General features: G+C 53.1%; 1 protein-coding gene across 3 annotated transcripts in view; it reads left to right on the top strand.

The window, feature by feature from the left end:
- The window catches only part of NR6A1 (nuclear receptor subfamily 6 group A member 1), a 63,411-nt gene that overhangs the window by 23,356 nt on the left and 25,535 nt on the right, over positions 1-14,520 (top strand). Inside the window, exon 1 of one of the 3 annotated variants that reach the window (XM_041406769.1) lies at positions 14,214-14,307. The exons of the other annotated variants lie outside the window; for them this stretch is intronic. Coding sequence (XP_041262703.1) covers positions 14,280-14,307 — 28 coding nt within the window. The 5' untranslated portion in view covers positions 14,214-14,279. Of the gene's footprint in view, positions 1-14,213; positions 14,308-14,520 lie in introns of those variants that run through there. 3 annotated transcript variants of the gene reach the window in all.

The following is a 14,520-nucleotide window of genomic DNA, read 5'->3' as shown; positions in this document are numbered from 1 at the left end:
CGGGGTTTGCGCGGAGCGCTGCGTGTGCGAAGCGGGCTGTGCGTAAGGCAGGTAATACACGGCTCTGCTCGGGAAAGGCAATTCATCTGCAGCGTTTGGCATTTTCTCTGTTAATTAGATCGCGGTGTGCACGTGTGCCCCTGCGTGCAGCGCCCGGGAACGGCCCCGTTAACCCTTGCCGGTGCGGTTCCCAGAGGAGAGCAGCTCTCCTCCATCACTGCATTCCCGCATCCCTGCTGCTCATCCGCACTGCTGCGGTGTCTCCTTCCCGTGTGGTGCTTTCCTCCTTCTCCCCAGCTCTGCCACGTGCACACAGCTCTGGAACTCCGGCAGGAGTTGGGTCACAGAGTCATGGAACGGCTCGGGTCGGAGCGGACCTCGGTGATCACCTGGCTGCATTGCTGAGGGCAGGGCTGCACTCCCCAGGCACGGCCAAGGGGCACCAGGTCCCATCCACCGAGCCTGCTCCCCCTGCCAGACCTCACCAGGTGCCCCTGCGCATCCCTCCCTGGCTTGTTTTCACTCCTCCCTGTCTCCTGGCTGCTGAACTCTCCCCCTTTGTAAAATCTCTTAATGTACCAGCCCTTCATAGGAATTGACTCCTGGAGATGTCAGTCCACAGCTCTGTCTGCAGCTCAAGCGTAGCCATTAGCCGCTATTGAACTTTATATACAAATCAGAGGTGTAATTTACCTCTTTAGGGACAAAGGATGGCTGATACCAACACACCAGCTTTGAGTGCAGCCCTGCTCTGTGATCTCCACAGGAAATACACTTAGCTAAACACAGTTGTAATTACATGCAGCTTCCAACCTCTGTTTTCTTGCTGTTCTGTACCACAGTACTGCTCAAGCACCAGGGATTTAGGAGAGCCTGGCTATCTACACCTCATCCCAATCAGTCTTGCTCCCTTGTTACCAGCAGCTTTATCTCCTCCATCTTCTCTCTTATCTGTCCCTGGCCTTCAGAGCCTTTTAAAGAGGTAATTTTGCCGGTCAGGTAAAGCCTGGTCTCTTGTGGGGTGAGGCACTGCTCAGCTGCTCCATGGGACCAGGCTGGGCTAGGATAGCCCCTCCTGCTCTGCCTGAAGGTCAGCTTTTCATCCAGGGATCCCATGGAATGCACAGTCCTGCCACCAAACCCCTCCGTGCTGCTGTGCCACGGTGCCTTCAGAGGCTTGTCTGGAGCTGGGGGGGCACTGGGAGGGCACCAAGCTCCTGGCTCGAGGCACGGCTCCTGCTCTGACAGACACAGGCCCTGACACCCCGAAAATTCATTAGTTGGACACAGATTGCGATAGTAGATATTGGCAGAGGATAATGGACTGTATTCTGTTGGATATTGAATGCTTTCAGAGGAGAAGCTGGTGCTGGGCTTCAAGGATAAAGAAATACTGGCGAATTTATATCTGCATACTGTTCTGAGGAATGCAGCACCTTCAAGGGGAAAAGCCTATGCTAAAGTTTGTTATCACTTTTTGTACATTCAGTTTTGAGGAAGGGTACCTTTCACTTACCTGACAACTGCAGGAAAACAGGCATTTTTCAGATCTGCCAGATCAGTTTGCCTTTGTTTTGTGCTGCAGGTGAGGCTGTGTCACAGGCTGGTCTGGGGCTTTGCTGTCTGGCCTCCAGAGCAGCCCACAGACCTGTGTGTGAGCTGCATGTACACATCCTCCCAAATGTAGCTGTTTGTGTTACTGTGGCATTCAACTTCTTTGTTTTTTCTTTTTAAATTAATTCCATGCTTTATTTCTGTGTGCAGAAACACAGAGACTCACATGTATGACCCCAGCACAAATTCTGCACAGCTACAGCAAAGTTCCAAATGAGACTAGAAATTACATGTAGCTTTGTGATTTAATTTTCTCTGACATATTGAGTCTATGTTTTAGCCTACAGAACTCCACAGCTGTGCCCTAATTCTCTTTTCCTTGTGATCTCAACATCGCTGCCTTTTAAGGCATTGCTATTCTTGGATCTCAGCAGGACACCATGTTAGACTGTCACCCTGCTCGCTGTACTGCCAGTGCAGAAAGCAGCTTCAAACTGGACTTGCAGAGAATATGTGCAAGCAAACTTTGGAGCAATTTAGTGGGTGGATGAGACTAGATCAGGGTGCTGTATATCCTACACAACAGCGTGTGTCGAGGTGAGGGTGTTCCTCTGTCATTGCTGTCTCAGGACATGAGGAAAATGTTTATGTTTTGTTGCAAATAACAAGCAATAATGTAATTAGTCTTTGGCAAGACTCACACAGGAAAAGCTGGATGTCTTTTCCTTTAAGGAAGAGGGTCGCTGCCCTGTGGGTATTCATGTTCTGTTTGGTTAAGTGACATTCATATCTCTAAAACTCAGAAGTCTAATTCCTGATTTAACCAAATACTGGGCGTGTACAACCCCAGTGTGGCCCTTGTCTCAATCCTACATTTGCTCCTGCAGACGTAGTGCAAGAGCAGTTTGCTGAATCCGGTGCAGGGGCTCACTCAGTGTGATTTGGGATGCTCTGACACACGATGTGGCATCTGTGGGGCTGAGCATCCAGGGTGCCTCCTGGGAGCAGCAGGGGCTGTTTGCAGGAGTGTGTGCTGCAAAGTCATCGCAGCGCAGCACAAAGAGCCCCGCAGTTTTGCTGATAAGATGCCTGGTGGTGAGCACTGGGAGTTTTCTATTTGCCTTGTTTCCAAGATGTATGATAAAAACCCCAATGCAGATTTTAATTTTTAACTCCTAAAAAAACGCGTGGGATTATCTTGGGTGAGCAACTCGAACGTATCATGCCATTGGAATGTCAAAAATTTAATGCAGAAATCCAGGCGCTGTTGTTGGGGCAGATCATTTTAATTTCAAATCTGAATCTTACATGTTTCCTCTCAAACCCTCTCACATTTCTCGCAGTTGCAGAGGATCCCTCGGGCTAAACCCGCTGTGCAGCGTTGGGGAGGATTTATGGCAGGCAGCGAGGCTGCAGAGAGCAGGGCAGCTCTGCCTGTCTGTCTGTCTGTCTGTCCTGCACACACACAGTGAGGGGGGCTCAGCTGCAGAGAGCAGGGCAGCTCTGCCTGTCTGTCTGTCTGTCTGTCCTGCACACACACAGTGAGGGGGGCTCAGCTGCAGAGAGCAGGGCAGCTCTGCCTGTCTGTCTGTCTGTCTGTCCTGCACACACACAGTGAGGGGGGCTCAGCTGCAGAGAGCAGGGCAGCTCTGCCTGTCTGTCTGTCTGTCTGTCCTGCACACACACAGTGAGGGGGGCTCAGCTGCAGAGAGCAGGGCAGCTCTGCCTGTCTGTCTGTCTGTCTGTCCTGCACACACACAGTGAGGGGGGCTCAGCTGCAGAGAGCAGGGCAGCTCTGCCTGTCTGTCTGTCTGTCTGTCCTGCACACACACAGTGAGGGGGGCTCAGCTGCAGAGAGCAGGGCAGCTCTGCCTGTCTGTCTGTCTGTCTGTCCTGCACACACACAGTGAGGGGGGCTCAGCTGCAGAGAGCAGGGCAGCTCTGCCTGTCTGTCTGTCTGTCTGTCCTGCACACACACAGTGAGGGGGGCTCAGCTGCAGAGAGCAGGGCAGCTCTGCCTGTCTGTCTGTCTGTCTGTCCTGCACACACACAGTGAGGGGGGCTCAGCTGCAGAGAGCAGGGCAGCTCTGCCTGTCTGTCTGTCTGTCTGTCCTGCACACACACAGTGAGGGGGGCTCAGCTGCAGAGAGCAGGGCAGCTCTGCCTGTCTGTCTGTCTGTCTGTCCTGCACACACACAGTGAGGGGGGCTCAGCTGCAGAGAGCAGGGCAGCTCTGCCTGTCTGTCTGTCTGTCTGTCCTGCACACACACAGTGAGGGGGGCTCAGCTGCAGAGAGCAGGGCAGCTCTGCCTGTCTGTCTGTCTGTCTGTCCTGCACACACACAGTGAGGGGGGCTCAGCTGCAGAGAGCAGGGCAGCTCTGCCTGTCTGTCTGTCTGTCTGTCCTGCACACACACAGTGAGGGGGGCTCAGCTGCAGAGAGCAGGGCAGCTCTGCCTGTCTGTCTGTCTGTCTGTCCTGCACACACACAGTGAGGGGGGCTCAGCTGCAGAGAGCAGGGCAGCTCTGCCTGTCTGTCTGTCTGTCTGTCCTGCACACACACAGTGAGGGGGGCTCAGCTGCAGAGAGCAGGGCAGCTCTGCCTGTCTGTCTGTCTGTCTGTCCTGCACACACACAGTGAGGGGGGCTCAGCTGCAGAGAGCAGGGCAGCTCTGCCTGTCTGTCTGTCTGTCTGTCCTGCACACACACAGTGAGGGGGGCTCAGCTGCAGAGAGCAGGGCAGCTCTGCCTGTCTGTCTGTCTGTCTGTCCTGCACACACACAGTGAGGGGGGCTCAGCTGCAGAGAGCAGGGCAGCTCTGCCTGTCTGTCTGTCTGTCTGTCCTGCACACACACAGTGAGGGGGGCTCAGCTGCAGAGAGCAGGGCAGCTCTGCCTGTCTGTCTGTCTGTCTGTCCTGCACACACACAGTGAGGGGGGCTCAGCTGCAGAGAGCAGGGCAGCTCTGCCTGTCTGTCTGTCTGTCTGTCCTGCACACACACAGTGAGGGGGGCTCAGCTGCAGAGAGCAGGGCAGCTCTGCCTGTCTGTCTGTCTGTCTGTCCTGCACACACACAGTGAGGGGGGCTCAGCTGCAGAGAGCAGGGCAGCTCTGCCTGTCTGTCTGTCTGTCTGTCCTGCACACACACAGTGAGGGGGGCTCAGCTGCAGAGAGCAGGGCAGCTCTGCCTGTCTGTCTGTCTGTCTGTCCTGCACACAGACAGTGAGTGGGGCTCGGCTGCAGCCGCTGCTGGGCCCCGAGAGCAGGCAGGAGGATCTGTTTGGTTTAGCTAAGCCGCCCTTTTCCCCCTGCCAAGGCCAGGAGGAGCAGGCCGAGGTGGGTTCTGGAGTTGCAGTGTGTCTCTGGAGCCCTGGTGGGAGCTGTGGCGAGGCTGCTTCCCGCAGAGAGCAGCTCAGGACAGGCTTAATGAGGGGAAATCAACCCCCCTAATTCGGGGCCGCGTCCCCGGGCAGTCACGGGAGAGGTGGATTCCTCCAGAGGCAAATCAGAGGCATCTGTTAAGGACTAATCGCGGTCCTAGCAGGGCTGCTCTCCGAGCACGAGGCTCCTGCACAAGGAATGAAGGCCCCAACTTCTGCTGGCAGCTGCTCTGGAGCCAGAGGAGATGCTGCTCTGTGCGCTGGACAGAGGAGCTTGGAGCCTCTTCACTCACGAGACATGAAATTTGGGAATCTCTATGGCCTCGCTTCCTTGGTGTCTGTTGCTTGTGGTGCCCTAAATCCTCGCTGTTTCAGCAGCTCCTGTGGGCATGACCTGCTCCTGCTGTTGGATGTCCTGTGGAAAACCATGGCTGAAAAACCTTCCCATCGCTGTGCTCCAGCACAGCATCATCCCACACTCCTGCTTTCCCAGCAGACTGCTCTGCTCGTGCAGCCACGGGTCCTTTCTCTGTTTAGATGCCTTAATGAGGCCGAGGTTTGTGGTCAGGGCTGCTGACAGGAAAGGGGAAAATAAAAATGAGCGCAGGGAAGTGTTGTGGGAAGAGCTTTCCACAGCATTCGTGGGATTTAATGTCCTGAGGACACAGTCAGAGGAATTCAAAGGAATAAAATCTCTATGACAAATCATGGAATTGTTGCATTGCATTTAATGTATTTTAATTGACTCTGGTTTTGTCCCCTGTTGGTTTTATAGTGCTGTCATCTGGAAGACAAAGTGTAGAGCTGTGCTTTCCCAGCAGAGCTGTGCCTGTGTCTGCACTGGTTGGATCTAGAAGGCCAGACTTGGTGTGAGCTGGATAATTACCCTGTAAATGAACCAGAGCAAATGTAGGTTTGAGGAATCTCTTGAAATGTGAGTAAAATATTGACTAGATAGCAATTAAGTGAGCACGAGGCTGGATCATGTGGAAAATAGCATGTAAAGATGTAGTTAGACTGTATAGTGAGACATACGTACGTTGGGATCAACTTGATATCCAAAAAATTAGTTCCACCATGTGGAAAAGTTCCTGACTCCAAAGCAGACACTTGGCACAGAGCAGATCCTCCACTGCTTCAGCTGGGGAAGTAGCTGGTAATTAGAGGCTCATCTTCTGTGAATCACCACAAAAGAAAATGAGGGCACAGTTTTTGAATGGGCTTGATGAAAACAGAGGGATATTGGGATTAGAGACTCATGGTTTCTTCTCTGGGTTTGAAGAAGAGTGTGATTTGTCATGGGTTGCATTGTTGGTGCACCCTGCCTGATCCTCTTCCTGTCTGCTCAGTTTGTCTGGAGGTTGTTTGGGTTCTCTTGTGCAGGATGACCACTTTTCTCAGTTTCTCCTGCTTTCCTCCACGTTTATGAAATCAAGGGAAATTCCTCAGCACACAGAAAAACCCTGTTTATCTTTGAGCAGCTTCCTTATGTAGAACAGTTTTATGACTATAGAAATTTCATCCTGAAAATGTGCTGCAGTCCTGGGGGCTCGTGTTGTGAGCAGCCAGTTGTAGCTGTTACCACGATGCCATGGCTTTCCTCCTCAAGTACATTATCGTATTACCACAGATTTAAATATTTGATTTACAAAATGTCGCTGCCTGATACTCCAGCAGTATCATATAAGACACATCACAATAGATACCGAGTGTAAAGATTGTTTTAAATGGCTTTTATACAGACAGAGGTCAGAAAAGGCAAGATAACAGCAGAAGAGGCTATGTCAAAAAGTAATTAGAGCAGGACAAATGGATTGTGCAGGCATGTCGAAGGCTGTTATTTCTGTAGGCAGTGAGTAGGAAAGGTGTTAATGTAATGTGACAGATCTGGAGCAAAAATGAGGGTGCAGGGAAAACAAATAGGAGCTGACCAATGGAATGGTTTAAATTATGAGGTTTGCTTTAACATAATTTGATTACACATGAAAGAAATGTTTAGTGTAGTTTCTTTGAAAACCTAATTGTCTTAAATACTGCATGTTCGATTCAGTCTTTACACCCAAAGCAGCAGCCCCTGTGCTGGGGCAGCCTCACTCCCTGTCAGGAATAGGCATGGGAATACTTTGCCCTGTGTGGCTTCACAAATGAGAGGAGGATGGAAGATTTTTTTTTGCCCCTAGTGTTTGTCTAATAAAATTGGCTCTTTGCAGTCACGTACATCTTAATTTGGAACCTCGTGCTAACTGGGGTGGGTGGTATCTGGGCCTGGGAGCTGCTGGTGCAGGTGATGCATAAATTATCCAGTTTTATCAGAAGGAAAGCATGAGGATCAGGAGGAAGACAGGGAAGTAACATATGTTTTTTTCAGGATTCAGCTCTTGCCCCGTTCAGAATTGGAACCAATATTAGTAGGAGGGGGGAGCAGTGCAGAAATGCCCCAGATTTCCAGGCTGCTCCAAAGGACTGAGCAGGATACAAAGAACTTCCCCAGCACCATTCTGCTCTGCAGTGTTGAGCTGAAATCACACAGCCTGCTGGACACACAAAGATTTGACCTTGCAGCCAGGACAACCGTGTAGCTCATGGGGACATTTCCCTCACATTTACAACAGCAGAAACTTAAAATGATTAAAGCATTTTTCTAGAGGAGCCACAAGGATTTTTTGAATATGGGGATTTCTCCTGTTGTCCTGCGCTGTTGTCCTCAATTGCCCTTGCCTTTCTAACAAATATATTTCCCATAGATTTTGACATTTCACAATCTGATTTAAGCTTGAATTCATCTTAATAAGTAATTGTTGTTTACAGATGGTTGTAGATGGTAAATCCCTCGGTCTCCAAGCTGAGGTGTTGGCAGGAGGTTCTTACAGAAGCTGGGAGTTCGGGTGATGTGGTTTTTTCAGTGGAATATGCTGTTTTCGGCATGGATGTGTTCTTGGCTGGTTACGTGGGTACAAAGGGGAGGTCCCGTTCCCGGTGTCCCGTTCCCGCTGTGCCGTTCCCGGTGTGCCATTCCCGGTGTCCCGTTCCCGCTGTGCCGTTCCCGGTGTCCCGTTCCCGGTGTCCCGTTCCCGGTGTGCGCAGCCCTGTTCCCGGTGTCCCGTTCCCGGTGTCCCGTTCCCGGTGTCCCGTTCCCGCTGTGCCCAGCCCGTTCCCGGTGTGTTGTCCCCTTCCCGCTGTGCCCAGCCCCGTTCCCTGTGTCCCGTTCCCGGTGTCCCGTTCCCGCTGTGCCCAGCCCGTTCCCGGTGTTCTGTCCCCGTTCCCGGTGCGCAGTCCCGCCGTGCCGCTCGCCGTGTCCTCGGTCGGGTGCTGCCCTCTCCCGTCCGGCTCCGGCCGCACGGACCCGCGGGGACGGCACAGCGGGGCCGGGCCCGCGTCCCCCGAGCCACGCATGGCCCGGGTCCCTCTGTGCCACCTCCCCGGGTCCCTCTGTGCCACCTCCCTGGCTCTCCTGTGCCACCTCCCCGGGTCTCTCTGTGCCACCTCCCCAGGCCTCCCTGTGCCACCTCCCTGGGTCTCTGTGCCACCTCCCCGGGTGTCTCTGTGCCACCTCCCCGGGTCTCTCTGTGCCACCTCCCCAGGTCTCCCTGTGCCACCTCCCCAGGTCCCTCTGTGCCCCCTCCCTGGCTCTCCTGTGCCACCTCCGCGGGTCTCTCTGGGCCACCTCCCCAGGTCTCCCTGTGCCACCTCCCCAGGTCCCTGTGTGCCACCTCCCTGGGGCTCTGTGCCACCTCCCCAGCTCTCCCTGTGCCCCCTCCCCGTCCTCTGCCGAGTGTCACCACTGTGTAAGAGGCACAGAGCAGCCAGGATGTTCCCAAACAGGAACATCTGAACATTTCCCCAACACCTAATGCTCCAAAGAAGCTCCCAAGCTGCTGCATTCCCAACAACGTGTTGGCTGCTGTTGTAATTCTGAAGGTTTTTTCTCCTTTGTTTTGCCATCTGACCTGAAATTTGAGGAAATGTCCTCACTGTTTCTTTGTTTTTCCCTGGGCATACAAAAAATTGCTGCTCACCAGCAAGCTGGAATTTGTAAATGCTCTTCAGAACTATAATAACAACAGTTATAATAACAAACTTGGTTTGTTGTTGCTATTATTAAATACACCAGCAACTGCAGCAGGCTGGTGTATCTGTGTGATTGCAGTTTGTCTAAGTCTGGCATAAAGTCATCTTTTGGCTTTTCAGTTGATCACTTTAATGTGCAAAATTTTGCCACTTCAAATCTGGGAGATACTCTCTGCTTCCTGGCCTAGAGGCCTCTCCTCTGTTCCTGCACCCTGCTGAACATCACCTTCTGCCTGGGTTTGCATGAAGAGTTTGGGTTTGGATGAAGAGTTTGTGTTAGGATGAAGAGTTTGGGTTTGAGTGAAGAGTTTGGGTTTGAATGAAGAGTTTGGGTTTGGGTGAAGAGTTTGGGTTTGGATGAAGAGTTTGGGTTTGGGTGAAGAGTTTGGGTTTGGATGAAGAGTTTGGGTTTGGGTGAAGAGTTTGGGTTTGGATGAAGAGTTTGGGCTCAACCTGTCCACTCTGGCTGATGGGTGCACTGGGTCCTGTAGGTGGGACATGTGGGACAAAGCCCCACTGCTGCATCTGCTGTGGGCTCTGAAGATCAACCCCTGGCAGAAAGAGCTGCCCACAGGAGGAGCTGCAAGGGTCAGACCTTGCCCTGGCTGCTGCTGCTCCAGCCATGCAGTGCCTGCCTCTGTGAGGCTCTCGCTGGTGCCAGGGCCCAGCCCAGGAATTCCCCGTGTTTTCCAGTGTGCTGTGATGCTGTGTGACCCGAGTTGGGAGTTACAGGAGATGCACTCTTAGAATGGATGGAGCTATCCCATAGGAAGGGAAAGGAGCTCGATTGCCTCCTCATAGAAATGTAAAGCTTCTCCCTTTGCAATTCCCCTTTCTTGTACTTTCCCACTAAGGCAGTAAAACCATATACTTCCCATGCCTACAATCCCATTTGTTTTCCCTTTTTCCCCTCTGAGGAGCCCTTAACCTCCCCCCTGCCTTCTCCTCTGTTACACAGAGCTCTCTCTGCTGTGTGTGCGAGGTGCAATGAAACTCTTCTTGTAACCCCTCAGTTGTCTGGGATGGCAAATTCGGTAGCCAGGTGAATAAAAATATAAATAAACAGATAAAATCGGAAATTGATAGAAGGATTCAATTTACACAACGACCTATCAAATTAGTAAGAAGGAGAAAATAGCTTAATTTTATGTGCACCAGGTGACCACCTTCACTAGAATTATTAACACCACACTCCTGGCGTGTTTAACACCAGGGAGGAGAGGAATTACCTGATCTGTTGTTAAACCATTATCAAGAACAGCTCAGACATCAGGTGGATGTTCATTATAATTCCTTGCAGTTTCTTCCATAGCTCCTCTAAGCAATTTAATATTAATTTTAATTTTTTTCCTCTGAAATAGCTGCATACATAATGAGTGGAATAGATCTTTTGGAGAAAGTACAAGCTGTGTTTACCTCCAGCCAATTCTCTCACTGCAGTGCCTGAAAGCAATAACATCCACAGCACCGAGGCTGTTGAGATGTGTTAATCTGAATTTTTATCATTTTTTCAGCCCCATTTGCAAGCCAGGCTGGTTCTGGCTGTGGGTGCTGGGTCTCATTCCCAGGTTCCTGCCGACCCACGCAGGCTCGGGCGCTGCACAGCAGAGATGCTGCCAGCAGCACCACTGTTGGTAACATCAAAACTAAGCCAGGATCGGGGATTTCCTTGGGATCTGCTCGTTGCTTGAAATCAAATCCCCTTGGTGCTGTCGTTTGTTCCGTGGCCAGCTCGGCGGTGTGGGGGCAGCCCTGGGTTTGTCGCCTTCAGCGCCGAGATGTGCTGGGTTTTGTTGTCGCAGCCCGGACTTTGTTCCTGCCACAAAGGGGCTGATGGCTCGAACTGCGGGGACACAACAGAGCCCCGATTGTCATGAAAATGGGCAGAGCCCCGCTGCAGCACGGGGAATTATGAAACTGTGGCCGTGGGTGGGACAGCAAGAGCTCAGGGAAGGGCTGCCCCTGTCCTGGGGCCGCGCAGCTCTGCCAACCCTGCTCTGCCCAAATTCGGGGTTTTCATCAAAGCTTTTGGGATTGGCCGTGGCAAGGGATGGTGTTGGTCCTGGGAGAGCTGTTCCATCCATTTTGATGGCTCATGATGCCACTTCGTCTCCATATTTCTGAAAAAGTCACATCTTTTGAGAATTCCTTCTCTTTGGAATGGTGATCTCATGGCACATCACCAGGGGGAGAGGGGCAGAACCTCCTCTTGCTTCCTGTGCCTGTCCCTTATGGCTTTAACATCAGGACAATAAATCCCTTGCAGGCAGCAGTGCCACTTGCCCACTTTTTGGCAATGCTTTTGGCTTTTACTGTTATGAACTGGTTTTGTTATAAATTCTTAAATGCTGGTTACAGTAGCATCAGGTTTTTCTGTCTGGGGTGGGAATTGGATGATACAGGCTAAAATAAGAACCAGCTACTTTATTTTCCTTTTACCCAGACTTGCTGCATGGCTGTTTGGGTCAGACAACAGAACTCCTTTTCCTGTCTCTTTGCCTGCCCTCTGCCCATTCCCAGCTGGCCTGTGATTTTACAGAATAGTTTTGGATCTCTGCAATTATTGTCTGCCCTTAAGGTTTTTGTATGGATGAACTGCCATGTGTATTTAATGTGAGTTTTGAAGAATTTGGAAGATTTGGTTTGTTTGGACAATTATGATTTTTCCCAGCCAGGTTTTTTCTGTAATTGCAGTTTCAGAATTGGGGGGGTTGGGGGGGGGGAGGTTTGTTTTGGGTTTTTTTTGGTGTGTCTGTGTTTTGGGTCCAAACAGCAGTTGTGGGAGCAACTTTGTGTTATCTGGAGATTAAGTTGCTTCATTTCAGCCTGCTGTGTCCACACCAGGCTGCAGCTTTACAAAATGAGCACTCTGCATTCTGGTCACACTCCTCCGAGGGGTGCCGGGAGCCAGCGCAGGGCTCACATGGGATGAAGAATGTGGAGCTCTGGGAGCAGCACAATTGCAAACAGCTGTGTCAATAGTGCAGCCAGGCCTGGCTTACCTTGGCCATGCGCTGCTCCTCGGCCAGCCCGGGTCGGGTGGCTGTGGAAAAGGGGATGTCAGTCCCACGGGGGTCTCACTGGCACAGAACTGCACGGATTTACAGCATCAGCAAAGCACTGCAGGGTGGGCTTAGAGAGTTTGCTCCTGCAAATGCACCTGCTGTGTGGAAATGCTGGGTTAAAAACAGGATTATGAGTAGAGAGAATCATGGAAGGGTTGGGGTTGGGGCTGGGGTTAGGATTGGGGGCCAGATCCCCTGCCCAAGCAGGGTCAGCTGGAGCAGGGGCCCCGGGCTGCCTGGAGGACACCACTGAGCTCTGCCCTGCATGCTCACGAGGTTACTTGCATTGCTGGATGTCACCAGAAAGCAATAAAATTTCAGGCTTGGGATGGAGTGAAATATGACCTCTTTTGTTGCCTCTGAGCCTTGTTTATTCTCAGCCAGGCATTTCTCAGAGCGCAGTTGGGTGCTGCAGTCCTCAGGATGAGGAACAGAAGCAAACTGTGGCTTTTCAGAAAAGCCACTTTTGAGACTTTGAGACATCTGGATGACAGGTTGGCTTGGGCATCAGCAGAAATGTTCTTGGGCCTCCCCTTAAATGCTGTGGTGTGGTGAGCATTGGTTTGGGCTGGTCAAACACAGCTGAGCACCAGGACAGTTTATTGGGCACTAAGGACACATGAGCTGCACTGTAGCCCAGGCTGAGTTTATCCCAGAGGGAAAAGGAAGGGGCAGAAGAGCTTCATGAAAACATTTTCTGGTGCAGACACACGTGGCTGTGTCTGACGAAGAGCTCACCATGACCAGTGCTGCTAGAGGTGCCTCTTTTGAGGTGGGCAGCTAAATCAGTCATGGGTTCATTGTGTCCCATTTTAACTCCAGTGTCTCACTTGGGCAGGAGGAAGGCTCCAGTCCTCTGCCCCACAGTGACCACCACCAAAGCAGCACCTGAATTCCCAGTCCTGGGGAACTGGGAGTCCCAGTCCGTGTTCTCAGTGCTCTGCCAGGTGTGGGCAGGGGAGGGGGATTCCCTGAGGGCACTGCCCTGAGCATGGTGAGCTGTGCCTGTCGGCTCTACTGCCTGGGTCTGTACTGCTTTTCACTGGTAATTACAAATAAGCACAAGTTTTCAGCCAATACTTGTTATCAGTTTAATGAAATAATTTTCATAGACTCATAAAATCCCAGAATGATTTAGATTGGAAATGACCTTAAAGCTCACCCTGCCGTGGGCATTGACACCTTCCACTGGACCAGGTTGCTCCAAGTCCTGTTCAGCCTCACCTTGAACAGATCCAGGGACGGGGCAGCCACAGCTGCTCTGGGCAGCTTTTATTTTCATGCTGAGGATCCTGGGTTTTGTTGATGTGCCGTTTGTGTCAGTGGTACCTGTTTCACACCACAGCGAGCAGCGCTCTCTCTCAACTTCCCTGGCAAGCCGTGGAAGGACTGTGCAAAGTGGTGGCCAGCAGTGACGGACGGTGGCCGACGCTGGTGGCCAGTGGTGACGGCCAGTGCCTGATCCCTCCTGGCACTGCCCAGGCCGTGCCTCAGGCAGTGGCAGCAATCAGCCAGTCTGCCAGTCTGTCAGTCCGTCAGTCCGTCAGTCGTTCTCTTGGTCGGTCAGTCTGTTGGTCAGTCAGTCAGTCTGTCAGTTGGTCGGTTGGTCTGTCTGTCGGTCGGACGATCGGTCAGTCGGTCGGTCAGTCAGTCGGTCTCTCAACCAGTCAGTCGGTCGGTCTATGGGTCGGTTGCTAATCCCTGTGTCGGTCGGTCTGTCGGTCAGTCGGTCGGTGGCTCAGTCCCTGTGTCGGTCAGTCGGTCGGTGGCTCAGTCCCTGTGTCGGTCGGTCTGTCGGTTGTTCAGTCTGTCGGTTGGTGGCTCAGTCCCTGTGTCAGTCAGTCGGTCGGTGGCTCAGTCCCTGTGTCGGTCGGTCGGTCCGTCGGTCAGTTGGTCGGTGGCTCAGTCCCTGTGTCGGTCGGTCCGTCGGTCAGTCGGTCGGTGGCTCAGTCCCTGTGTCTGTCGGTCGGTCGGTCGGTGTGCCGGTGGCCCAGTCCCTGTGTCTGTCTGTCTGTCGGTCGGTCTGTCGGTCGGTGTGCCGGTGGCCCAGTCCCAGCGCGGGGCGGGCGGGGGCCCGGCCCCCCCGCGGGCCGGTGCGGCGGGGGCGGCGCTGCCATCACGTCGTTAGCATAGGGCGGCCCGCGGTGGCGGCGATGGCCGAGCCGGGCTGCCCGCCCGCCGCCGCCATGAGGCGGCCCTAGGAGCCGGCCGGGGATGAAGCGGGACTCGACCTGCATGGAAGGTGAGCGGGGCCGGGCCTTTGTCCGGCCGGTGCCGCCGGAGGCTGCGCGGGCCCGGGGCCGCCGCCCCCCGCCGCCATGAGGCGGCCCTAGGAGCCGGCCGGGGATGAAGCGGGACTCGACCTGCATGGAAGGTGAGCGGGGCCGGGCCTTTGTCCGGCCGGTGCCGCCGGAGGCTGCGCGGGCCCGGGGCCGCCGCTGCTGTGTCCACACCA

The sequence above is a fragment of the Onychostruthus taczanowskii genome, unplaced genomic scaffold (genome assembly GCF_017590055.1).
Source record: "Onychostruthus taczanowskii isolate IOZ18803 unplaced genomic scaffold, ASM1759005v1 scaffold25, whole genome shotgun sequence".
Taxonomy (NCBI): Eukaryota; Metazoa; Chordata; class Aves; order Passeriformes; family Passeridae; genus Onychostruthus; species Onychostruthus taczanowskii.
The sequence above is the reverse complement of the archived record's forward strand: the minus strand, read 5'-3'. Positions and strand labels throughout refer to the sequence as shown.